We start from the raw sequence: 27,684 nt of genomic DNA, 5'->3' as shown, positions 1-27,684 counted from the left end.
TGTTTGGGGATCATAAAGTATTGACAACAAATGTACTGAACTTTAAACAGCGAAAGTGCACAATTAATTCCTCTCAATCACCCAGCCACAGAGACGCTAATATACGGTATTTGGGAAATCCACCCATCCATCCATTTTACCCAAACCGCTTATGAGATAATCACAAACAATGTATATCACTTTTAATCTCATTATTATAAATCCAGTATGTTTAGAATTTAGATAAATCCAAAAAAACATATGTATTTTGAGTGTTTACAGCAAACAATGTACAGTGTATGTGTTATACTTACTGTAATGATAAATACTGAAATATTAATATTAAACATTTAACAGATTTTGATTAACATTTTGATATTCAGTTATTCATATCAAATAAGGACTCATAGAAATGTCCCCCCTGTGACAGCTGTTTTGGTTTCCCACTGGTTATAAATAGTATGACAAAAATGAGCTTGGCAACTAACAACGGAGTAGTCCATTTGAAAGATTTTTACTTACAATTAATAGAAAATACTTATTTGTTTGAAGGCTGCCTTAATTGTACATATGGAACTTGACCGGCAAGTCAGAATTATATATATTTTTTAATGATATTAGAATGGTCAAATACACTCATCAAAGGTCATTCTTCAGTCTTAAACGCATGATAACTGACTTGGGGTGTAACACGTTTAGGAAGCTTCAGCTATTGCTTCACTTTGCCACATTCCAAATGTCGGCGCCGTTAACGTACGATTCAGTGCCAAGGCGGGGTTTACTACAATTTGATGTCTATGGGTACGCGCTGCCTTCTTCTTCTTCGTCTTGATTTGATGCTTGCCAAACAACCTCAAGTTTTCAATACCGCCACCCATTGTAAATGAATAACATGGCAATGTTGGCAGTCGAGCTAAACGACTACAGTTGCTTGTTTGTAAAATTGCGCTCCTATGGGCTGCTCCCTGTCAGATATGTGCCGGCTCTCCTGCAACGTAATTGTGTGATATGTAATACGAGTAATAACCATGCACTACTTAACAGGAGAAGCACTGTACTGGTTTCGAGAGAAAAGGTGCTAGCCAGAATTAAGGGAAGTTTATATTTTCATAATAATATTATTTCCAGATCACACGTAAGGACTCTGCTGTGATAATGATACCCGCTTCAAACTAAAAGTAACCCAATCCTCTAAGCGGAATTTGTTTCAATAAATTAAATGCGAGTAGTTGGTGAAAAAAAAGTATGTAAAAAAAATTATTTAAAAAAGTTAAGATGTAATTTGAAATGCACAACCGGAAGCGTAGTTACATGTACGCTGGCTTGACATCTGCGCGTCAAGAACGATTCTTTGGTGTTTTGGTCCAAGCCGAAGCCGCTCAGCAAAATGACGGCAAAGAAGTCTGGCTCACGGCTGGAGACCGAGATAGAGCGGTGCCGTTCAGAGGGACAATGGGATAAGATACCGGAGTTGGTTCGACAACTCTCAGCTAAGCTGATATCAAACGGTAAGATGTATATTTATTCAGTCAAATGTACACGCGGCCTTCCTTCATATCGGATTCCTCTGTACTTCCTGACAGAGGAAGACGTACAGAGGGTACTTCTGCATCTCTACATTACTTCTAGGCAATAATGCTCAAATTGTCTTAATCAAAAAAATATTTGAAATTGCTGTCGATATAACGAATACATATTTAATTTGCAGCCAGCAGCTGACTCCCACTTCAATTTAGTTTGAGGCGGAGAATTCTACATAGATGTTTATTTTATCTGCACTGTAATATTTTACGTCACTAGCATGGCAAGTTCAATTCATGTATAGCTATTGTCACGTTATTATAAACTTAGTTGTGTGACTAAAATGACACAATGCACACATTAGGTTTGCACATTCGTTTATTTTTTGCTCAGCATTTCGATTTAACGATGTCAAATCTCCATACCAAATCCAGCAGGGGATTCTTACATTTAAAGTATCCAATTGCATTTTATTATAATGTATCGTAGTCTCTTGTACATATGTGTGCATAGTGGCCCTCCTGAAAATGGCAAAACGTGTTTATAGGTTATAGGTCAGATATTTGTGTATCCCCAGTTAAGCCCTTACAGCAATTTTATTTTATATTTGTGCAGGATATGCAGCGTTGAATGAAATGGAAAATATATTCATAAATTATTTTCTCATCCCTCCAGTCACACTGGGAGTGAAAAAATACCGGAACCCTGCCTGCATAAATGTCTTTAAAAATGCTGCCGTTGTGGAATGTAATTTACTCATAATAACAACAAGCTCTGCTCACCGACTGGGATCAGCAGTAGGATTACTTGTCATAATTCGGGTTGGTATGTTTATAGGAATAGTACGGTGCTGTCATGCACATCTCGGTTAATTTTAGTCCACAGCACCATTTCCTCGCAGCTGCATTTTCTGTCCATTCAATTACAGATATACAAATATTTTTTCCTGTGTCCAGATGACCTTGGAGAGCTGTTGTTGGGGGAATGCAAGCTTCTGACATACCTGAAGGAGAATCCAATTAAACAGGGTGCGAGTCCGAGGGGCCCACAACCAACACTGGTGGAGGTCAGGAAGCACCTCACTGCTGCTCTGGACAGAGGAAACCTCAAGGTGACCATCCATGGCACACAAATGGGCACACTATATAAACCAATATACACTGTACACTTTTTCTGCTGTTCATTTTTATTTATGTGTGTTGGGATATCCTAAGAATCTAGTTGACCAATGCTTGTAGTTTTTAAAGTATATTGTCTAGGGGTGGGAATCTTTGAATGTCTCATGATTTGATTCAATTCAGATTTTTGGGTCTGCGATTCGATTCAGAATCGATTTACGATTAACAATTTTTTTTATTAAAAATGATTTGATTGACAATCATTTTTGCTTCAATCTATAGATGTGCAAGGAATTTTAATGATCTACTCCAGTCTGACTTACTAATGCTAATTAGCGCGCTACTCGCGGCACTTTTATCACTCAAAAGAACAGCTCCACACTGAGAAAAAAAAAGTTTTATTGGACTAACGTGATCGTGACTTTTTCCTTCTACTCTCTAATGTGGCTACAATTTAACAGTGTATTACACCAAGTGGAACCACACTGCCCCTCAGTGGCCAAACCGGGTACAACATGAACAGCGCTCCAAATTAAGGCACACAGACAAAGGCTCGACAGTATAAAATAATTTAAATTTAAAAAAATCGATTTTGGGACATTTAAAATCGATTCGGAATCATACTAAATGAGAATCGATTTTTTGGGGGGGCACACCCCTAATATTGTCTGCTTTCCAGGCTGATTACCTCCAGGAAGCAAGTCTGCTCATGGCCAAACTTAGTTATGTTGAGGCAGAATACAGAGATGCTTTAGGTAAGCACATGTTGTCTTCCAGATGAACTATTCACATTATGTTACTAATTCATTTTTTTTGTATTGTTGAAAGTTTATTTGTAAAGTAATAGAGTTGATTGTTTGCAGGTCGCTATAACAGGGTGAATCTGGATGACATGCAGCTGGCGGGAGCTCCAGTGTATAGGTTGTCGATGATAGCAGAGGCCTATGCCACAAAAGGTACACACGCATACACAAATACACACATTGTTTGACTTGCTGTGGCCTAAAGGTCATTTAAAGTGGCTGAGGAAAGAAATAGAATTTGCACCAACTTCAGAAAAATAATCAGAAGCGTCTTTTTATGGCCAAGTATGTAAAAGTCACACAAAATTTGTAACCAATAGTTGGTGTTACGCCATTACGATAGCAAAACATATTCTATTACAAGATATACTTTTAGGACAGGTAAACAAATTGAAGTGAGTAGGATCATGTGGTTGGTTGACTTTGAGATCAGAGATGGTAGGGGTAGGCATGCTACTGGATTTGTGTTGCTAAACGTTCATATGTTATCATGCGACATTGTGTCATCTCTCTTCCTCAGGCTTGTGTCTCGAGAAAGTCCCAGCTGCCTCTCCACTGTTGTCCAATCAGAATGTCGCTTCTCCCTCCTCCAATCGGAACAGAACGGAGCGCGAGCAAGAAATCATCACCTGCTATGAAAAGTCTGGGGATATTGCTCTGCTGTACCTGCAGGAGGCTGAGAAGGTGTGTGCTTCTGTACAGTGTTTTGTAGGCCATCAATGTTTTGCAAGGCTAATAGGATACCATTTCAAAACAATTGTTCTATTGGAGAACAAAAGGATGAGATTCAACAAGTGAGCAGAGAGGCCTGCACGAATATTTTTCATGGTGCTGTTGGTGATTACGCGCAATTCTTTTGCTTTTCTCAGGCATTGTCAGCCGGAATTCAGAATCGCAGCCCGAAACCTGGTCCGGCTTCCCAGGACCAGGAACTGGGTTACTTCCTTGAGACAGGCCTGCAGAGAGCGCATGTCATCCACTTTAAGAACGGGTAAGACAGCGTCTGCTATTACATCACCGTATGTCCGCTAACAGATAACAACCGATGCCAATTACACTTGTATGTTGACTATGTTCTCTCATTTAAGCAGCAAATAATCTTAGAACACAGAAAAATACCTTCGTAAAAATACACCACAACCCAATGTAAGGTTGATGCTACAGTTTATACAGCATATAAAAGAATCTGGAATTACCAACATTTTTTCAAATGTTTCTTAGTACACCAGTATGTAGAAGCTCTTTCACTGAAATTATATTTTTAATGCTAAAATATGTCTAATTATTTACTTTTTGAATTGAAGTTAAATAAGTTTTTGATTTTTTTTTCACATTGTTTCCTCATTTTTATCATGGTTGAGCTCATCTGTATATGTGTTGTTTTTAGGACTACAAACTAAACATATGAAACAATAGTAGGGCACTGCCCACTTGGAAAGGCTACTGTATCAAATTACCAGCAGAATAAACGTTTTTTTTGTTTTTTTTGTTCGCAACATGCTGATCTCATCACAAGATAGTCTGCCTTGTCACTTGAGTTCACAGACAACTGGCAAAAAATGAACACAAATAAAACACAAAAGTCACCAATAAACATTAGAATATTAATAAGACAAATGTATTTATACAGAATCATTCCTCTGTATTAAATGTATGATGGGCCCTTTTTGTCTAAAATATATCATCATGACAACTGTGGCGCTGTGAGGTGGATTTTGAATTGTGAAACACAAGTTGATTTCTTATTTAAAATGTATGTGTATTTTCCAAATGAAGCTCTATGGAATTAACACGTCTCATGAACTCCAAGAGCTGGATATTAAGGGCCAGCTCACTCGTCACAGAGTCACGTCATTTTGGTGGTTGGGCTCAAATTTGTGAATGTTTGGTGTGTCAGAAGTCTGGATGGGAGGATTGGGAAACATTGAAAGTGTACCATTTTTAATAATCTTTTCTCAAAAAAAAAAAAGATGATTACAAATTGGGAAAAAATAATTACAATTATTTTATTTTTTGTTTGAAAGAAAAGATTATTAAAAACTTGGAAAAAATAATTACAATTATTTTATTATATTTTTTGTTCAAAAGAAAAGATTATTAAAAATTAGGGGTGTCTTCACTAGTTAACTCACGATTAATCACAAATTTTATATCTGTTCTAAATGTACAAAAAAAAATCCTAGGTTTTCATACTCTTGTTAACAAAAGTGGATTTTTTTGGTAACTAATAGAAATAGTTCAAATGAATTTATGACGTCTATAGCCATCAATGGCAGTTAATGAGCTAAACAGAAAATGATGACTGAATGTGCCAACTTTTAGAGCAAATGATTCTACGTTTGTCAGAATAATTCGCACACTCATTCACGCTTGTATTATTATTATTATTATTGATTTTCTTCTTCTTTCCAATGCATAGAAACCTGACGCAAGGTGTTGGGCGATTTCGAGAAATTCTTCGAGCTATTGAGACCAGGACAACGCAGAACCTGCGCATGGTAGGGAACGGGCTGGAAAGTTGCCTTATGATAGGTGACACGCTTTGCTCAGGCTTCCTGTTGAACTCACGGCACTTTGTTATAGCTGCATTTGTTTCTGAAGTGCTCTAGAGTTCAGTTGACTGACACCAAGTTAATGCAAGAATTATATTTGAAAAAGTGAGTGAGTCTTAAAGGGGTTCTTGACTCATTTATAAATTTTCAGCAGTATGAAGATAATATTTTGTCAGAAATGAATTTGCTAACTGTCATGTACGATGAATCCCTATAAAAACCCATTTTATAACTTGGCGTCGACTGAAAGTGACATCATCAGGCAACGGCCAATTATAGCTTAGTTTGCTAACGTCACATGACCAAACCCAGGAAACCGGTGAGCCATGACTGGTCCTTGAGCTCTGAGCACCTGTGATGTCATTTTCACCTATTAATATTAACTTTTTATTGCTGAAATGGCTAATTGAGTCAAGTATCTTTTAAATAAATTACTCTTTGATGCAAGAATATAAGTGTGTGTGTGTGTGTGTGTGTTTAGACCATAGCGAGACAGCTTGCCGAGATCTTGCTCCGAGGAATGTGCGAGCAGAGTTACTGGTCTCCTGTGGAAGACCCGCCCATTGTTTCACCGCTGGACGATCCCACGCGACAAGGACACGTCCAAAGCAAGAAGTACAGCTTAAGCCGACGCCCACGGGTATACTCTGGAGAGAAGTAAGCCATCATGTTATTTATTGCTGTGAATTGAGGGAATAAGTCGGAAGAGGGTGGGAAAATATCAGTTGCTGTTCAAGTCACTCATTTTCTTTCAGTCCTCCTTTTGAATTCCAATTTCTGAAATCTCTACTCATTTTTCTCCCTCAGCCTTTTTTGCCCCCAGGAGAACACAGAAGAAGCGTTATTGCTGCTCCTCATCAGCGAGTCTATGGTAAGATGTGCGCAAATCACATGCAGCGCTCCAAAGTAATACAATCTCTATGGAGGAACAAAACTGCCAAAATTCAAAATAAATAAATGATAAAATGAATAAAAGTGAAAATAAAAACAGATATGAAAAATATAATTGAAAAATGAAATATATATATATTTTTTATAAATGAAGGTATATATATATATACATACGCACACAAATGAATACAAAAATCAATCAAAACAAGATTCAAAAACTGTAAAAAAATAAATGTAAAAGTAAATTACAAAAATGTATATATAAATATAATTAAATATCAATCAATAAATAAAAAGACTCTGCTCTCAGATTTATTTATTTCATGCTGCAGACACTCAGGTCAGGTCAAAATGTTATTCAAATGAGGAGGCGGACCTAAGCGTGTCTTGGGTCCATTTATTTTGACATGTATTTTTATATTTATTAAAAAAATTTGGAATCTCGCTTTTTAGTTTTGTATTTATTTTTACTTGTGTTCGTTTATATATATATATATATATATATATATATATATATATATATATATATATATATATATATATTTATTTATTTATTTATATATTGCTGTTTTTATTATCATTTCTATTTATTTCTGTGTATTTAATTTTTGAATTATATTTTTAAATTCGTTTTTTTATTTTCACTTTTATTCATTTATTTAGTCATTTATTTATTTTTAATGTTGGCAGTTTTGGTCCTCCCATCAATCTCACCATAACTTTCAAATTGTTTCTGCTGTGTTTTTCTTCCAGGCGAACCGTGATGCTGTCCTAAGCAGGATTCCCGAACACAATAACGACCGAATCATTAGTCTGCAGTCTGCCTCTGTGGTGTACGACCTGCTGACTATCTCTTTGGGCAGGAGAGGGCAGTATGAGATGCTTTCGGAGGCAAGTAATATGACGACGGAATGGCAAAGCCACAATGTCATATGTATTAATAAGATAGAATATGTAATGATATCTGCACCTTGTATTTTGTCTAGTGTTTGGAGCGAGCCATGAAGTTTGCCTTTGAGGAGTTCCATTTATGGTACCAGCTTGCACTGTCTTTAATGGCTGCTGGGAAATCCGCTCGCGCGGTGAAAGTTCTGAAGGAGTGTATCCGTCTCAAACCAGATGACCCCACTATCCCGCTGCTGGCGGTCAAACTGTGCATCGGACCCCTGCACTGGGTAACAACTGTACTCCATCTGAAGCATCATCCGCGTAGTATTCCAAAATCATAGATGTTGTTTTTCAAATGAAATTCATGTGTACTCATCCTAGTTGGATGAGGGCGAGTGCTTTGCCAAGATGGTGATTGACATGGGGGAGAAAGCAGCTGAGTTTAGGGCAAAAGGCTTCTTGGCCATTGGACTGGTTTACAGCCTCAAAGCTACCGATGGTAAGTGTGTATGTGCATTTATACCACAAGTCAAAAAATAATAATTTCAACGGTTAAATAGGAGTGTGGTCAAATTAATTTTTGACAAGAGTAAGAACATTTCTCTGTACTTATTAGTGAATAAGGCCCATTGGTTTATTGTAAGGTACACCTGACTTGTTTTTTTCTTTCTTGCTGTCCATGTCTCCGTAGCATCATTGCGCAGCACACAAGAAGAGTATCAGAGAAAATCTTTGGGAGCCTTCCAGAGGTTTGACGTCTCTTTTTTCCACGTCCTCTTTTCCACATACTTGTATTTCAGAATGGTTTTCAGCAAAAGTCCTTCTTTTTTTTTTATACTATACTAGATAAAGACTCTCTTGACATTGAATATTCAACTTTTAATGACTATTTGAAGAATATTCAATTAATATCTGAGGCTATGGTTGTTTTAACTCCCATTTTACTGCTAAACATTTTTTTGAGGAGAGATTACATTTCATGAAAAAAAAGTTCAGTTTCAAGGTAAACTAAAACAAAAGGTTACTAAAATATGCACCAATCTCCTAAATGATTGCAGATTTTGAATCCCCATTGATTTGCCTTTCCAACAATACCCGTTTTGTTAAAGTTAACCCAGTAGTTCCTGAGATATAAGGGTTCAAAGCCAAAAATATTCAAATTTGGTGGGCCAAAGCTCCCTAAACTCTGCTGCAATTGACCTAAAATTTAAGATTTAATGTGCCATCACTGTCAACAAATCCACCAAGTTTGATTAAAATTAAAATCTACTAGGTTAAAATAAAAAAAATGTGTGTGTAGGGGGGTATTTGGCATGGAGCAAGGGCTTTTTTCTGAAGCCCGCCCAGAATTTGAAGAGAAAAGGGAGTTCCCATGAAAACCAAGTCAAAGTGTATTTTGATCTGTGGAAGCAAAATTTCACTCAACAAGATTGCACTTCATAAAAACCCACAGTAATAACATTTGCTCTTCACATAACCTGCAAGCCCAGAAAATGCAATAAAAAAAACATCACTCTATCTTAATGTATTTATTTTTTCTTTCTTCTGCTGTAGGGACTTTTGGCAGTTGGCAAACAGGCTTAATGGCACATTACTGCCACCAACTTTCACTGCAAGGGAATCAATAATGTGAATTGATGGTGGCTGGATTTTGTGAAAATAAGATTCCCATTTAGCGCTGGGGATCTTCATAATCATCAATGTTTGACGAAAACTTGATCAAGCGATGTGACGCAAAAAAATTCACTTGTATCTCAAGGCACCACTGTATGTGCTGATTTACCAGAAGCTAGGGCTGCTTGCTTATTAAGAAAATATTAATCACGATTATTTTGGTAATAATTGAAATTGCAATAATTTTTGGGCACAAAATAGAAAATGCTTAAACGTAAAAAAAATATTAAGACAAATAAAATTCTTTGAAACACTATTATGCAAGTTCCTTTTGGATGAAACAAAATGTATTAAATGTGTTATTTAAAAAAGGTGCAAATGTATGCATTTAAACAACTCAAAATTAGTATTAATAATCTTTTTCTTCTTTTACGATTATGCTGATTTTGTAATTGTGGAGTGTAATAATTGAAATTGTAATTTAATTTGGAATAATTGCACAGGCCTACCAGAAGCCAATGTTAGTGTTTGCCAGTCTGTGCCACACTAAACACTGCAGCTCTGCTTACCTTTTGAACTTTGACATGCTGGGTGGAGAAACTCAGCTTGGAGGCTTGTTATGTAAATTATACCAAATTAAAACACCTTGTTGACATGAACAGTTTTGGCTATAGGCAGCGAAATTGTCATGTTTTCCTACTATTGACTAAAGGCATACATACGCTATCGAGGGCAATCCAACAAAACTAATGAGATGGCTGATGGACACCTTCTTGTATCTTGTGAGAAATGAACACTGCAAAGTAAAGAGTGACCGTGAAATGGCAACAGCGAACTTTTTCCACCTGGACTCCGCAACAATCTGTCATATAATAGTCATTTGAAGGTCATTTTTGAACACGGAAACTTCCTCTGTGTTGACAGAGCTCAGAGTTTGTCTCCAACAGACCATCTAGCAGCCTTCTACCTTGCCCTGCAGCTTGCTGTGTCCAGACAGGTAACCCTGCTTGTTAAAACTCACAACATGCAGTTGACCTTTGACATAGGAATGTGAGTCATAAATTCAGGAATGTGTAAGAAAATAGATGTCGAGAGAACCTGTAGCCTGTGTATATGTATGTGTAGATTCCCGAGGCGCTAGGCTATGTTCGTCAGGCCTTGCAGCTTCAAGGCGACGACGTTCACTCCCTTCACCTGCTGGCCCTGCTTCTCTCAGCACAGAAACACTACCAGGATGGTCTCAATATTATAGAAATGGCCCTCTCCGAATATCCAGAGAACTTCAAGTGAGACACATGCGCACGCTCGCAAACGTGATACAACTCCGTTAAACTACAATCTGACCTTGTGTTCGCACCCTATAGCTTGCTCTATACCAAGGTGAAGTTGGAGAGTATGTGCAGAGGAGCAGAAGAAGCGTTGCTCACCTGCAAACACATGCTGCAGATTTGGAAGAGCTTTTACAACCTTACAAATCCCAGGTAAGCACGCACAAACACACACACACGGCTCCATAAGAATCTGACTGGTTTAATATTGTGGTCCACCCAATGAGTGTTGTGTGCTCTAAAATGCACGTCTGTTGCGGCAGTGATTCAGGACGTGGTAGCAGTTTGTTGGATAGAGCTGTAGCGGACCGACGACAGCTCAATGCCATGACTTTGCCAGACTTTAGTGACCCAGATACAGGTAGGCACACACACACACTTATACACACACACTACAGCCACTCATATGAATTAGTTCTACCACCTGTGGTCTGACATTGTTAAAAGTCTGTTATTCTTGTATTATTGTTTAATTGATTTTGATCATTAACAATGAGGGCTTCAATGGTCTTGATTTAAAAAAAAAAAAAAGGTTTTCATTTCTGTATCTGCTCAATCCTAAACTATATTCACACATAGGCTAAATTGTTGGTACAGATTGGTCCCTTCTTGAGACTGTATCTCCTTCCTTCCACAGATGTTTCAAAAGCTGTAAAACACGGAGAAAATTTGGTTATGTTCAGTTTTTTTTTGCTACAACCAGCATAGGATGTACAATTACAGTGCAATTGACTGCACTAAGAAGACAAGATATTTAATGTGCGTACTGATGAACATTATTTATATATTAGGGGTGGGAATCTTTAAATGTCTCACGATTTGATTTGATTCAGATTTTTGGGTCTGCGATTCGATTCAGAATTGATTTTCGATTAAGAATGATTTTTGATTCAAAATGATTTGATTGACAATGATTTTTGCCTCAATCTATAGATGTGCAAGGAATTGTAATAATCTACTCCAGTCTTATTTGCTAATGCTAATTAGTGCGCTACTCGCCGCACTTTTATTACTCAAAAGAACGGCTCCACGCTGAAAAAAAAAACTTTTATTGGAATAACTTGATCGTGACTTTTTCCTTCTACTCTCTAATGTGGCTACAACTTAACAGTGTATTAGACCGCGTGGATCCACACTGCCCCTAAGTGGCCAAACCGGGTACAACATGAACAGCGCTCCAAATAAAGGCACACACGGACAAAGGCAAGACAGTATAAAATAATTTAAATAAAATCGATTTTGGGACATTTAAAATCGATTCTGAATCTTACTAAATGAGAATCGCGATTCTTATGAGAATCGATTTTTGGGCACACCCTTAGTGTGTGTGTGTGTATATATATATATATATATATATATATATATATATATATATATTATATAAAATTGCCCCAAAAAATTCTCTCATTTTGAATTTGATGCCTGCAACATCTCTGTGGCTGAAAACATAAAATCTTTGTCTGTAAAGACAGTTTGTCACTACAAGTACAAACGCAAGTTAAAAAAATCATATTATCAACAGCACCCAGAAAGGACGTCAACATCTCTTGGCCCGAGCTTTTCTGAGACAGACTGACGCGAAAAGCCAAAGTGTGCTGTGGTCTGGCAAGCCCACATTGCAAATTGTTTTTAGAAATCATGGCCGTCATGTCCTCCGGGCCAAACAGAAAAAGGACCATTTGGAATGTTATCAGCACAAAAGCCAGCATCTGTGATGGTACGGGGGTATGCTAATGTCCATGCATGGGTCATATTTGTGAAGGCACCATTAATGCCAAAAGGGTACAGACATGTTTTGGGGCAACATGTGCTGCCATCCAAGCAACATCGTTTTCAGGGATGTCCATGCTTATTTCAGCAAGATAATGCCAAGCTACATTTTTCACGTGTTACAGTGTGGCCTGCCAGCAGTCCAGACATGTCTCTCATTCAAAATTGGGGTTGAATTATTATTACCCCAGGTTGTAGAGCAACTGAACAAATTCCACCTACAAAGGTTCAACAATTAGTCTGAGTGTTGTTAAAAAGAAAGATGATTATGTAACACAGTGCCTGTTCCAGCTTTTTTGGAATGTCTTGCAGGCAACAAATTCAAAATGGTAGCTATTAAGTCTTTCAGTTTGAACATTAAACATCTTGTTAGCGTCGTGTATTCAACTGGATAAAGGTTGGAAAGAATATAGAAATGATTGTATTCTGTTTTTAGACAACAACCACTTCACTAGAATTGGGTTTTGTATGGTGTCAAATCGTTTCAGTGAGCGTTGTGTTTGCGTTCTTTAACGAAGGGTTACCAACAATTAAACCTATGTGTATTTTCTTTCTGTTTTGATATTTCAGTCTTTTGATTGACAACTACTTTGTGTTCCTTTCTTTTAGGAATGTCTTCCGTTTGTTTATTTGTTTTCCTGTTTCTGTTTTAGCCTCAGGTTCTTCCTCCTCTCATACTGGTTCAGAACCAGTATCCCCCACTTCCCCCTCCACCATATCCACACTGTCCTCCCCGCTTTCCTCCCCGCTGTCCCCCCCTTCTTCTCCAATTTTCATCCTTCAGCCTCCTCCTCGACCCAAAAAATCTTCCTTCTTGCCTCCTCCTCCTCCCCCCCTGATGCCCACCAAAACCAGGACTCACTCCTTTTGCAACCACGTCACTCTTCGCCAGCTTTCCTCCAGCTGTAATGTGCCACTATAAGTTCACTCAGCTCGTAGCATGGTGTGGTCCGGATTGGGATGGTCCAAAAGAGCGCATTCAATTGGAGTGTAGCTCATCTCTTACTGCAAAACGTCTCTCTGGTGCTCTGTGCAGTTTTGTTCAAATCAAAACGGCAGAATTTAGGAGTTAACTCGCAATTGCAAAATCAACTCACCGGAAAGCTGATGCAAGAAAGTCTATTATTAGAACAAGGAAAGATGTAGGACAGCGGTACCACTACTTCCTGTTGTTTCATTGCTTGGTTAACTCATTCACTGCCATTCATTTGAACTATTTCTTTTAGTTTAACATTTTTTCCACTTTTGTTAACAAGAGTATGAAAACCTAGAAAAAAGTTTTTATTGTACATTTAGAACAGATATAAAATTTGTGATTAATCATGAGTTAACTATTGAAGTCATGTGATTAATTACAATTGAAAAAATTTAATCGCCTGACGACCTAATTTTTAATCATCTTTTCTTTTTTTAAATAATCTTTTTTCAAAGATAATTTGAATAATTAAACTTTTTAAATAATCTTTTTTTTTTTAAGAAAAGATTATTAAAAATGTGTTTGTCAGACGATTAAATGTTTTAATTGTAATTAATCACATGACTTCAATAGTTAACTCATGATTAATCACAAATTTTATATCTGTTCTAAATGTACAATAATGTACATTAAATTTAAATAATCTTTTTTCAAAAAAGAAAAGATAAATAAAAATTAGGGCGTCAGGCGATAAAATTTTGTTGTTGTAATTAATCGCATGACTTCAATAGTTAACTCATGATTAATCACAAATTTTATATCTGGTCTAAATGTACAATTATTTTTCCCCCTAGGTTTTCATACTCTTGTTAGCAAAAGTGGGGAAAATTGTTAAAATGAATTTTTGACGTCTATGGCAGTAAATGAGTTAATGTCAGTTGACTTCGTGCCCTCTACTCTTATGGGAAGTACAGAAATCATTTTGCGTGGGTTAGGGACCATGTGCGACGAGATGACAAAATAACTGTCAGCCTCAAATAGTTGCCTCTAGGGGGCTGTATTTACTTTCATTATGACCAACAACACGACGTGTGTCAGATGGCAGACGTATTTACAACACATAGCAGCCATGGCAACTATAAAGCTTCTATTCACTGTGAAATTTAGAGACAAAGCAGTTAGCATAATTAGCGTAATTAGGGATGTTCGATACTAAATTCTGTCGAGTAAATTTGACTCTATTTAGAGTGGGACAAAATAGACTCAGTTTTAGAGTAATTTACACTTGGAAGAGAGTAAAGAAAGAATTGAACGAACTCACGACCTGATGGTCGTGAGTTCGTTCAATTCTTCAATTCATCAGTTTGGGAGACAATCGATCCATTCCCTGAGCCACGCAGCTCCTGCTGTGTGTTAGTATATCGCTCGTGTCAGCAGGAATCTTTGTAACTCCAAGAGACCAGTCATTTTTGGTCTCCTCTTAGAGATAAGCAAACAGTAGGAGAGGCATAACTCGGGTGGTAATGTAGCAGGCTCCCAAGCTGAAGGTTGTGAGTTCGTTCCTCAACCCTTGAGCGACTTTTATTTTCCCCCAATTCTTATTCTTAGTTATTCTCTTCCAAGTGTAAATATTACTCTAAAACTGAGTCTATTTGGTCTTAATCTAAATAGTCAATTTACTCTACAGAATTTATTGTGTATGAGTACTCAACTATTGAGTGGTCACTGATACCAATACCAAGTACTGCTACCACTAGTACGTTTGATACACCCCCCCCCCCCCAAAAAGACACATAATTTTAAAGAAATAACTATATATCCCAAAATAGCCTTTTTCCTTAAAGTTGCATGAAATTAAAGACACATTTCTAATTAAAATTTCTAATTTGTAGTTCCTGATAGTAAAACATCCAATAGAGGGCGCCCATAACTGGTAGAAATAAGGTATTGGCCCAATTCCTATATACCTGCTTTTGGTGCTCTCTCATCCCTAATTAGCATAATTAGGAAAGCGGACTTATTTCACTGGGCGGCTCTTCCTCCTCCTCAAGCCTAAAACGTGATGAGCAACTAGTCCATGTCACGCCATGTAAAGTTGACAAGTTGAGTCGTCTGTACTTAACATTCTAACAATGATTCACAAAGAATTAGGAAGTAGAGAATATAAAAGCGGCTTACAAGAACAGAGGCACAGAGTTAACAGTTGGACTGTTCCCATTAATTAACACTTTGCTCCTAATGGATACATGATACTCTGCAGTTGTTCAAATACATTTAAAAATGATAGACAATTCCACATATGGTATCAGGATAGTTTACAAAACTCAAGTACAATCATGTGGCCTTTCCCAGTAATGCAGTGAGAATACTTGTGATTCCATTCGTAAGTTAAAAAATAAAAATAAATCCTTTTTCGTCTCCCGATGGTAAAACTTGGCAATTGCAATCTAGTCGGCCACTCTGAAATAATTAGGCATGCATGTTGAATTGGCATTTCTTGCCCCAACGTTTGTTAGCATAGAGCAGTGGTTCTCAAATGGGGGTACGTGAGATTTTTGAAATACATTTACAATGTAGCATATATGCAAAAATCCTTTAGAAATAATTATTAAATTATCCAAATATTTCAGAAAAATGTAAGTTCTTAAAATGAACGTAAGCTTCAGTAGGCTATTCAGCTTCATTGTCCTTAACAAAACGGAGTCTCCCCAAAACAGAAGGGTTAGATCCACCCTGTCATATGTCACCGAGCATCACCTGTCAATCATTTCACTTTCACAAACTTTATTTTAAATTAATTTAGTGATTTCTTTTTGAGAACATATCGCTATGACCCAAAAAGAAGACACTTCATAGTGCAAATTTTTGTGCACAAATCTTGACTTAGAATCATTTAATTATTTATTTGTATTTATATCTTATATTTCCAAATAGTTCAAGAGAGACAAAACAAAACAAATGAAGTTCCAAAGTTGAAAAATAGTTCTCAGGGGGTAAATCACTGGAAAAAAAGGTTGAGAACCACTGGCATAGAGCACTGGATTCAACAGTTTCCCATACGTACTATAGTTGATTTAACTGTTAATTAATGAATTGTAAAGTGAAGGTTTTTATGGCATTTAAATGCTATAATGTGCTTCAATGAGGGATCTTCATTGACTGACTGCTTATTTAAACCTCACAAGCATGCAACACTTGTTGAAGTCATGGCACTTGTGTTGTAGTTGTTAGTTTGTGTGCTGTACATGCAAATTGGTGTGATGGAAGTGGGGTTTTGCTACCATATTTCTTTGTTTAGTAATAAGATTCATTCATGAAATAAGGTTCATAGCGTAAGGCCCTTGTAAAGAATGAACACCGTGATGCTCTTTTAGGTTTGGTTTGGTTTCACGCTGATTTATTTGTGCTTGACCTTCTCTCTTTTAATCATTAACAATCGCTTTTCTGTTTTTTTTCCCATCCCTCCGTTTTTTTGTTTGTTTTGTTTTAAGGCGGCCCTCAGGACGCTAACATACTTGGTTTTTCTTCCATGTTTTCTGTTTGTAAGTAGCCAAGTAACCTCCATCTGACCTTAAGTTTTCCATTTATTGCTCTCTTCCCATCCTTTGTTGTAGTTAAGTATTTTTTCCCCTGGTGAAATTGTCATTCATATGCACATGGTGACTTTATTAGGTACACTTTGTAAAATGCTAATTTGTTAGCAGCATGATGATCATGGCATCATTTCCCTGAGTTTTTGCTCCGTATTTAGGGATTGGTACAAACAAGAATGAATAAATTAAGTTCAAGGCAACCAAATTCTGACCCAATCATATAAAAAATTGAGGGACCTTTGAGTTTCTCTACAACAGTAGTCTCTTCTGCTTCAAATTACTACCAGAGCATGAGTAATATTTAATACGTTGTTAAAGATACTTTCTTCAAACTGTCTGTCTAGTTTAATAAGTTCCCGTCAATTATATACAAAAATCCCTTTTTTGTAGCACAGCATTTTGAATACATTTACAGTCACGTTAGTCCTAAGATTTTCTTATTACAATTTAGATTACGGGAGCAGTTGAACATGTGTACCAAATAAAGTGGCTGTTGTGTACACATCATCAGCTTTTACCAACTAGCAGCAACCAGCTTCAACAACAGGCCTTGTGCAGACGCTGTTAATGATTTGCTTTAAAGGAATACAGTGACTTCCTGGTTAAAAAAACAACAACAGTACTGTCCGTCAATTACTGAATATGTCAATTTTACTTATAAATTTAAATTGTCTTTACATAAAACACATTGTAAAATACTATCCATCCATTTTCCAAGTCGTTTACCGTATATGTTTTTCTTCAATTGCTTGTATGGTAAAGCACTTCACATTGGGCTTGACTTTGAAAGTGATTTGAAATATTTTGTTATAAGAAATAGCAGTTGATGCTATTTTTCTTATGTTGTGGTTAAAGATGTATTAAGATCCCAGTATAGGATCCCTTCATGGTTTTAATTCTCTAACCCAAATAACAAATGACCGAGTGCAAAAACACCTGTTTTTAATTGATTAGCAATTATATATTTTTTCATTCATCCAGTGTGGAGCATTTGTAGAGGGAATTTAAAAATATATAAAACTAAATAAAATATAAAAATATATATATTTTTAAATCTACTTCCCCCCTTCTTATCTTATCTTATGACATCAAACTTTATTTGAAACAAACTAGTTATTTTTCAGTTTATTTGTGAAATTATCATTGAAGTAAATACATTTCACTGCAAAAAAAAAAGAATGCTAAACTAAAACTAACTTTTTCTTTTTCTTTTTGTGAGTCAGTGTATTCCTTTAATTTAGCAGCTTGTGCATGTGTTGTCAGCTGCAAAGATTTAGGTGTGAATGTCAAGTGTCACTGTTTGAAAATGCAAGGGGCAAAATGGCGTCAAGCGGAAGACCATCACCAGAATAGGAAAATCCTAAACCTCAAGCATCTCATTGTTTTTCCCCCCATCAATTATAAAATGAAATCCGCTATGAATGTAATGCAACTTGAAAACTTGACAAGCAAACTCCGTGTTCAAACAGCACAAACAAATGAACTCAAAGGCACAACACCAGTCACACAATTCCTAAATCAAGCTCCTTCATACTCAAAAGTATGTTAATAATAAAGTACATTCCTGCCAAGCCAACCCGAATGGAGACATAGCAGGAAGTTGCAACCTACCAAATAAAACCAGTAGTTAGTCAGTCATTGGAGTCTTTTCTGCATGGAGTGTGATTTCGTTTGATTCGCTTCTCATAATATTCTTGGGCTACACCTGTCCTCCTTTCAGAAAAACACAAGATTTAGTTACGTGTGTAAAAAAACTGCGTCGATTCATTCTTCAATTGTTTTTGTTATTGGCGTTTAGTTTTCACCAGTCGGCTGTGTGTGCCTGAAATAACCCCACCTGCTGTAACAAAAGAGCACTTGTTTCACCTCACTAATCGGTGCACAGTGTGATTTAGTGTGTATGCATATGGGGGCCGAAACGAGTTCACTTCAACCTGGTTAATCCAGGCTCATAACAACACTGAGGTGCGTTGCAGTGTGTGGAATGGTGTGTACTGATTTAAGGCTTTAGTTCACAAATAGGAAACTGTGTGCCATGGTGAGCAGATTTATTATTGAACCTACAAAATTTCTATTTCGCCTCTCATGTTTTTTGAATGGAAATTTTAGCAGTACACTTTGGTTGAATTATAAGTACACCGTGGCACATAGCGACTTAACTTAATTAAAAGAGACTACATTGCCTTCTCCTTACTTTTATGAAAGATTGTCATATAATGATGTATGCATCTCCTTATAGGTTCTGTGCATGCTACTTCAATAGCAGCAAGTCGTGTGGAGCAAGCTTTGTCTGAGGTGGCCTCCTCCCTGCAGAGTAGTGCCCCTAAACATGGACCCCTCCATCCCTGGATGACTCTGGCTCAGATCTGGCTGCATGCAGGTACTTGCACTACATCATAGTACAGTGGAACCCCGCATAATCGTAGTTCGGCACACCATTCACTTATTTGTGGATTTAAGAAAATATATTTTATTTTTTGGGGTAGAAAACACTAATTTCAGATTTGTACCAGGTTTTTTTTCCTTCAAAAAAAATTGGGGGGGGGGGGTCTAGGGTGGTAGGGAGGCGGTTAAAAATTGTTTTTATTATTTACTTGTTTATTTATTTACTGTACATTTTTACAGTGCATTTATGGATGTTAATTATATGTGGATTTTCACTATTTACGGGCTGACCTGGTCCCCACCCACCATGAATAGCAGGGGTCCACTGTATAATTAATAGTGGTGTTAAAATTTGTGCGTTAATTTTGAGTTAATTTAACGTTCCTTTAACGCCACAAATGTTTTTAACGCGCGATTAACTCATTCTCTCCCAGCCATTTTCACTGAAGCAACCCCTTTCGCTCGTAGCCGTTTTACTGGATTTGAACTGATTTTGCAAGGCCCACACAATATTGTGTTCTATTGCTATAAAAACATGGAACCTACCAAAAGAAAGATTCTTTCATCAGGAAAAAAAAGCATATTTCTATGTAGAGGATGTCCTGTGGTTTACGTTGTGGAGGTCTTATTTTAATGCATTTCTTTAAAAATAGCTCATGTGGATCCCATTCATCATCCTACGAGTTTGTAAGTTGGTAAGATGGGTTTGATTGCTGCTCATTGAAATCAAATGATCAGGAGTGCCCCCCCCCCCCCCCCCACACACACACATAGCAACAACATGCCATCACCATCAACTGACCAGAAAGCACTGTTTGATGAATCATGGCATGGCGACTCCTCCCATGATCACACGCACGCACGCACGCACACGCTCTTCCTTTGAAATGGCGTTCCCCCTCAGGGCCACATCTTATTTCTATATTGAAAGATGCGGCTTAAATAAATTGTGCATCGCTACAGTTGTTTCCTGTCACTGCTTCTCATTTCCAGATTGGTGACATACTCTACATAATCGAATGTTAATCTGATCAAGCAAAGCACAGTATCGCTCCATCTCTGTCCCAACAACCAGTTTGTTGTGTCGTTTTACTGCTTTCTGTGTACCGAAGTTGAATTCTTTGCCGTCTGTCTGTCTCCGACAGCCGAGGTGTACATCGGCATGTCGAAGCCTGCTGAGGCATCCGCCTGCACACAAGAAGCCGCCAACCTCTTTCCCACATCCTATAATGTGCTCTTCATGAGGGGGCAGATCGCAGAGCTCAGGGGCAACATAGACGAGGCCAAGCGCTGGTATGAAGAAGCCCTGTCCATCAACCCCACGCACGTCAAAACCATGCAGAGACTGGTAACACACCTTTTATATATTCACACTAGGTTGTGCTGTTGTCTTTAACTTCTATTCAAGTGTGTGTCCTCTTTTTGCCTCAGGTGTCTGCAGGCCTTTATGTAATTAGCCTGCATCTTGCGGGAAGCCAGATTAGATTTGTAGCATAATTGGGCTTCTCCCTTTGAGGTAATCAAAGTGCCTTTAAAAAAAAAAAAGATTGCCCCATTCAGAGAGGGATACCAACTTTTCCATTCAATTATGGTCCAGCACTGAGAACAACTGAGGTTTATTATGTTGCTCAAAGGTACTTACAGAATACTGAAGGGGATGGAGGACCAAAATTAAAAATAAATGACTAAATAAATAAATACAATTGAAAATAAAAACTGATATAACAAATATAATTTAAAAAAAATAGTACAAAAAAATCTATATAAATGGAAATAAAAACATATATATCCATAAATAAATAAAGTAAAAAAATAAATTAAATAAAAAATACGAGATTCAGAAAATACAAATAAAAGTGGAAATAAGTACAAATATAATTATATAAATAGAATTAAATATCAATGCTCTCACATGTATTTATTTCATGCTGCAGACGCTCTGCCCGGACGAAATGTTATTCAAATGAGGGGGCGGTCCTTCCTAAGCGTGTCTTGGGTTGGACTCCGCCGTTGCAAACTACCTTTCATTTGGTCGAGGGAGCGGCTTGGCGAACAAGGAAGTCTCGCCAGCTTGCATGGAGAGCTCCAGCAATGGACGACTATCTTGTTCACTGTCGCCACGACTTGTTGTCGAGCAACTCAAGACGCAAATTGTGGGCAGCGCAACAGCGGAGCCCAACCCAAGACACGCTTAGGACCACCCCCTCATTTGAATAACATTTCGACCTGACAGAGCATCTGCAGCATGAAATAAATAAATGTGAGAGCAGAAGGATTTTATTTATTGATTGATATTTAATTCTACTTATATATTTATTTCGACATTTATTTTTATATTTATTTTTTTCAATATCGTTTTTTATTTTTGTATTTATTTGTACTTTATTTATGGGAATGTATATATTGTGTTGTTTTTATTTCCATTTATATTTATTTTTTTGTATTTAGATTTTGAACTTTATTTTTTTATGTCCGTTTTTATTTTCACTTTTATTTATTGATTTAGTAATGTATGTATTTTTAATTTCGGTAGTTTTGGTCCTCCATACTGAGAGCTAAACCACCAACATTCCTGCTGCTGTTAACCAGCACGCCACCAATGCTGCCGCACTTTTTAGCAAAAGTCCAGTTCTCTTTAGTCACTTCAGTTCTTTTTGTTGAAGATAAAGCAGAAGAAGGAATCATCTAGTCACTTTGTAAAACAGCATGGGCAAAATACAATTCTGCCGATAGTTTGAGGTAGTTTCCTCTCCTGTCTTGTCTTGGAAAGAGCCAAGCGGTTGGTAAACTTGCTCTACTGGTTAGAAAAGTCAAATGAGTCACTCGTTCCTTTTCTCCAGCGTTTCCTGTTCAGAGTCATGCGGGTTAAATAAAGAAGAGGAATACATTTGGTGGTGCATGTGGATATCACATTTGGCTCACAGTCAAGTTCTGATTTCAGCTTGGACATTTCTTTTGGCTTGCGTGTACTTTCTCTGGGTCTTCCTTCCTCATTTCAAAAAACAAGTACGTCAGGTTCAATGAAGACGTCTCTCGTCTTGTAGATTCGTCGAAGTATGAACGGTTGTACACTTGGAAATATTGTATAATGTGATTGTCTGTTAGCATGCATTTCTTACCAACTAACGTGACCAAAACGTCTCATAAGGGTTTTGCTCATGGCTTTGTACAACTTTCACTAAAATGTATGGGAATCCGTTGCTAGCATTTGATTTTCATAACAAACATACTGTCTAATATCATATATTGAGCGTAAGGTAAGTAGTGGCCTCAATTGATGGACGGATGTCTCCTTCTCAAACATACGCTTCACCTCAAATAGACGCCATGGGGAAAAATTAACAGTTGGTGCCCCTTCTTTCTGTAACTACTAGGATGGGCAAGTACGATACCAGGTATCATTATTGGGCCGATACCCGGCCTTATTTGACAGTATCTGTACTATCAGCTGCCCTCTTGTCCCTGTTTTACAATCAGGAACTTAGGAAATTAGAAGAATAGAAAATTGCCGTTCATTTCCTGCAATTTTAAGGAAACATGCTATATTGGGATTTATAGGTCTTTCTTGGAAATTAGTTGTCAATTTTTTGGGGGAGAAAGTGCAGTACTTGGTATCGGTCTGAAAAAAAATGTGTATTGCAGATGTTACAAAGTTAATGTGCAAATGTTTGTCTCTTGTGTTTTGTGCTATTTTCAGGGTCTTATTTTGCATCAGTTGCAACGCTACAGTCTGTCGGAAAAAGTTCTGAGGGACGCAGTGCAGGTCAACAGGTAGGTGTGTGAGTGTCCTGTCCATGTCCAGTGAAGGCGGACAATGGCCAAGTCCTGCCACCAAATTCTGATTTGAGGCACCGCCCAAAACGTTTCGACTGTACTTAAAATGCCACAAGATGGTGGTAAAGGATTTCTTATGTAAATTAAGCTATTCAACTGACTTCAACAGTTCCTTGGCACTGAGATACAACCAGATTATCCTGAAGTTGATGTACAGTTGATATACAGTATGGAGACAAACATTTTTTGTGGAATAGAAATTTTTGTAAAATACATTAACCACATTTAATATTGGTACCTTAAAACAAACTAACACAATTGATATTAACAGTGACAGGATGGATTCCCTCCTCCAGCCGTTTCTGCTTGATAGTGTTACAGGGGTCCAGATGCCCACCATCACTTGAAAGTGGCTCTGCATCTTCACCCAGCCTTTCGGATCAGGAAAACTCATTGGTTGTTTTGTCGTCTCAATTTGACAAAATCCCAGAACGAGCCACACTCACAGGCACCTTTTCAGAAATAAGAAGATGACAAAATATTTAAATCAGAGATTGTACTACTTCAAATCTGCATATAATTGACATCCATTATAATGGCGTAGGGGGGGATTAACCCTAAAAAAAAAATCAACAGGCCAATAAGTATTTTCCACAACAAATGGGGGTTGGCTCGCACCTCTTTTTTTTTTTTTTTTTTTAATAAATGAACAAAATCCACAAATAGGTGAATCCATTGGTTCTGAGGTGAACTCTACGTGCTGTTTAAGTAAATTTTCCATACTTGAAATTAATTTTAACATTCCTAAATGTTACAAAAGTGTTAAAACAAAAAGTTATGCATGGTAAAATGCACTTGCAAATCACTTGTAAGGACCCCCCCCCCCCTGACAGCAGTTAATTAGACTCCAAATTTTATAACCACTAGTTTCAAGTTTTGAGGTAATACTGTACTTCATTCTAGATTTGGTACATGGAGATGTCATGACGCATATACGTTATACGTATTTCTCCTTTTGTGTACAGTACGGCTCATGACGTGTGGAACAGCCTTGGCGAGGTGTTGCAGGCGCAAGGGAACGCTGCCGCCGCCACCGAGTGTTTCCTCACCGCTTTGGAACTGGAGGCCAGCAGCCCCATCCTCCCCTTCACCATCATTCCGAGAGCACTATGAAACACACACACCCACACACACACAAACACAAATAGTAGCATGCTGTAGCAAAAAAAAAAAAAAGGACCTGCGAGAAACACACCGAATGCGCAGCATGCCTGCATGACACATAAACACACACACACAAGCTCAATCACATGAAATTCAAATGACCAGGACTCCCTTCCCACAATGCCTTGCTGTAACCACCCCACCACCTGTGGTGAAGCTGTTTTGTCATGTGTGTGTTTGTGGTCTGTTTATGGTGCATTTTAACATTTCTGATTTGATTCATTAGACTACGTACACACTCCCATTGATATGCTGCTGGCCGACGTGAGCTATCTTAAATGCAAACCTGCATTGACACTTACACTTTTTGTAACGGTGTTCTAACAGATGTACAGAAGGCCCTCTACATGCGAATGACCTCATTCAGCAGTGTTTTCAGATATTGCTTAGCCAAATTTTTGTATTTTATTTATTTTTTACATTGAGTTGTGGGCAGAAATTTGAGTTACAAGTACTAGATGGTGGCAGTGAACTTCACAACAAGCAGCACTTTGCTCGTCGAGAGGATAAGCAATTTAGAAAATTAAAAACAAAGTCAAATTATTTCTTCATGCTGTTTATTGCCAAACCGAGTAAAAACTAAACATAAAATAAAGAATTTCACATTGTATATGTAAGCAAACTTAAGCTCGTGAAAGTTTGCTAGCTTAATGCTAATTTGCTTGCAAAATGCAGTTGTCGGACGAATTTTTCTAACACTGACCTGACGTCACATTAGTTATCAAGCATCACTTATTTGCAGAGAGACAGTATAACATACATACAAGTGTGTATTGATTAGCCTCTGTGAAAACAAATATATATATTACAGCTTGTGACCGTCATTTTCGTATTTCGTCATTCTGTCTGCATTATGCCCCCCGGTGGCCAAGGCACGTATACCAGAAGGAAGGCCCCTCCGTTAAAGCATGACGATATGATGCTAAAACTTCCACATTTGTTACGTTGTATTTAATTATGTACTCGCTGTGGGGTGCCATTTTTTTTCTTATAAAAAAAACAAACAAACATGTGGAGTGGTTGTTGGCATCTACATTCATTTCAGTGGGAAAAGATGATTTGAATTACAATTGTAGGCACAGTGTCATGACAAATTTGTACATTGAATTTTCCAAGCATAACCATGTTTCCATTTCTGAGTTGTTTGATCAAAATGTTATGCTGGTTCCCATTGTCTTGTTACTTTAAACCAATAGGTTAGTTTAGGTTTTTGTGTCACAAAATGGTGCGCAGGTGTGAACTAAATTCAATTGTCTCACTGTGTATTTGCATACCAACAGTCACTATAAACTAAAACTCTACGGTGTCCATATATTTTTATATATTTTTTAAGTGTGCTATTATGAACACTTAGCTGTTCTTATAGGACTCCCAAACCAATAGCAGGGCAAATTCCCCTCTTCTGTCCACTTTGCAGGAAATAAGAATGTTGCTAACATAAGGATCACCGCTTTGTTTTGTTTTAAATAGTTGCTAGAATGTTCAGAAAGGTCTAAATACATTGGCAACACTGAATACAAGTAACTAATCTTGTTGGCTTGCACTGCCGAAACACCCGCACATCAAAAGCAGCACATACTTGACGTTTTATTTTGACTTGCTAACGGCTGAGATTGAGGGCCATACTTTGTGTACCTGTGCTGTAAATCTTGGTATTTATACATGAGGTCGGTTGGGGGGGCCTTATTGAGCACCAAACAACTTCTCATGCTCAATTGAGAACTACATCATAAGTGTTATGTGCACCCCTGCCAAGAACCATATTTGCCAAAATAGTTAAATTATCGAAACTAACAGGAGGAAAATGTCAAATCTTGTCAAATGTCAAATCTTGTGTTTCTGTAATGTATGCACTGTACGTGTTTAGTTCAGATTCTTGTTTTACAACAAATTCAAAATGTAATGGTTGTATATTTTATAGTTTCGTGTATTATTATTTTAGAAAATAAATTAAAATTCTATTTTCTTCAAATAGCATGATGTTACTGAAATGATGCAAAAATAATGTGTACGAATTCGTCGAGTGGTTCAGTTTCCTGTATGCTGTCAATAAATGAATCTGAGCTGAGGATGAAAATAAAGGTCGATTATGTCACTTGAGTCTTTTTGACACGTTGAGTTACTTTTGAAGTGCAGCATCTGTCTTCCTGACCTCAGGTTCACACACACACACACACGTGTGTATCTTTCTGGCTGTGACTTGGTGCGTGTGTGTCTCCTCGTATCCTTTGTGTGTCTTTTATCGGAGATTTTACAGGGCTGACAGATTTTGTCCTGCGGTGTCAATCACACACGCACGCACACACGCATACACTCTCACCACACTCAACTCTCAGGTGTCACGTCTTTCCTCACCTATCATGACCTGTCCAGACTACATTTTAAAATATATCGGCATTTATATCTATACAATATATTTTTTTTAACGTTTTTTTTTTAAATAAATATTTTACAACACTGTTAATAAGAATGTAAACAATGAAATAAATTATAACTTATTGGAAATGAATAGAAAGTATTTTTATTGGGTCATCAATAATCACAATTGTGGTCGTTGGGAACAAATTGAGAGTAAGGATAGATGCTTCATTTTACTAGACATTTTTCCAAATATGATTTGAGAAACATATGGTGGGTGAAATATAAACTGTACCCCGAAAAATGGACATAAAATTTACTTTGAGTACTACATGCATTAAATTAGGTGGGGGAATGTAAGGAATGATGTTTTTAAACTAAGAAGCATCTATGAACTGGTCCAAGTTGAATGGTCCAGTCTGGTGCACTATCTCTTGTAGGTCAAAATATTAAATATTCTCATGCCTAAGTAATTTTTTCCCCTATTTTTTGGTGGCATGGTAGTGGCTATATGCAACACCACCAATGAATATTAACGCTTCAGACACATAACTAGTCTTCCGTTTTCCAACAGCATTTGGCTCTATTGCTTAGCAATAGCATCGTAAGAGACAGCCGTCCAATAGAAAGTTACTACAGCGCCTTTTAAGTAACGTTGTTGGGAAGTCCGCGCCAACAGATTCTTCAAGTCTTTCTTCTCCTCTCACACTGGTCTCAAACTCCCACAGATTTGTGCCGCACTACAAGTTGCTTAGCAACACTTCATCTGCACGCAAGGCTATGTGGAAAAAATGCTTGACAGACATCTTGTCAAGTGTTGCCTCGCACATCAAACGCTTGACCTCTGCAACTTTCATAGCTGGCGACTGGACTGCGCAACACTTTATGTACGTGTTCTTGGGCCTGAGATCGCCTCCTAGATGCTTTCTACCGCCCGTCCGATCAAAAAGACGCCACATCAGATGAACAA

At 37.5% G+C, this 27,684-nt stretch overlaps 1 protein-coding gene across 3 annotated transcripts; it reads left to right on the top strand.

The window, feature by feature from the left end:
- The first annotated feature begins 1,315 nt into the window (after positions 1–1,315).
- On the top strand, positions 1,316–26,456 carry ttc7b (tetratricopeptide repeat domain 7B). Of its 3 annotated transcripts, XM_086094675.1 has the most exons (23): positions 1,316–1,487; positions 2,457–2,611; positions 3,298–3,373; positions 3,482–3,574; positions 3,942–4,105; positions 4,291–4,412; positions 5,841–5,919; positions 6,455–6,630; positions 6,781–6,844; positions 7,618–7,755; positions 7,851–8,039; positions 8,134–8,251; positions 8,444–8,501; positions 10,291–10,363; positions 10,492–10,652; positions 10,731–10,847; positions 10,958–11,055; positions 13,118–13,369; positions 16,872–16,922; positions 19,213–19,353; positions 20,504–20,706; positions 23,056–23,129; positions 24,158–26,456. In XM_086094675.1, exons 1-23 carry the CDS (start codon positions 1,367–1,369, stop codon positions 24,303–24,305), a joined length of 2,871 nt encoding a protein of 956 aa, XP_085950801.1. In that variant the 5' UTR covers positions 1,316–1,366; the 3' UTR covers positions 24,306–26,456. The 3 variants fall into 3 exon arrangements, with proteins under 3 accessions (XP_085950801.1, XP_085950798.1, XP_085950799.1); XM_086094672.1 differs by lacking the exon at positions 13,118–13,369; XM_086094673.1 differs by lacking the exons at positions 13,118–13,369; positions 16,872–16,922.
- Positions 26,457–27,684: the final 1,228 nt, after the last annotated feature.

This window comes from Leptonotus elevatus, chromosome 14, assembly GCF_054856555.1.
Source record: "Leptonotus elevatus isolate MCC_2025b chromosome 14, RoL_Lele_1.0, whole genome shotgun sequence".
Classification (NCBI taxonomy): domain Eukaryota; kingdom Metazoa; phylum Chordata; class Actinopteri; order Syngnathiformes; family Syngnathidae; genus Leptonotus; species Leptonotus elevatus.
This window is presented reverse-complemented; position numbering and strand designations above follow the sequence as displayed.

What these genes read in the sequence shown, in the direction of transcription:
- ttc7b (XM_086094675.1), top strand. Translation starts at nt 1,367, where the DNA reads ATGACGGCAAAGAAGTCTGGCTCACGGCTGGAGACCGAGATAGAGCGG. An exon ending in AGCTAAGCTGATATCAAACG is followed by an intron (nt 1,488 to 2,456) that starts GTAAGATGTATA and finishes TCCTGTGTCCAG; the next exon opens with ATGACCTTGGAGAGCTGTTG. An exon ending in AGAATACAGAGATGCTTTAG is followed by an intron (nt 3,374 to 3,481) that starts GTAAGCACATGT and finishes GATTGTTTGCAG; the next exon opens with GTCGCTATAACAGGGTGAAT.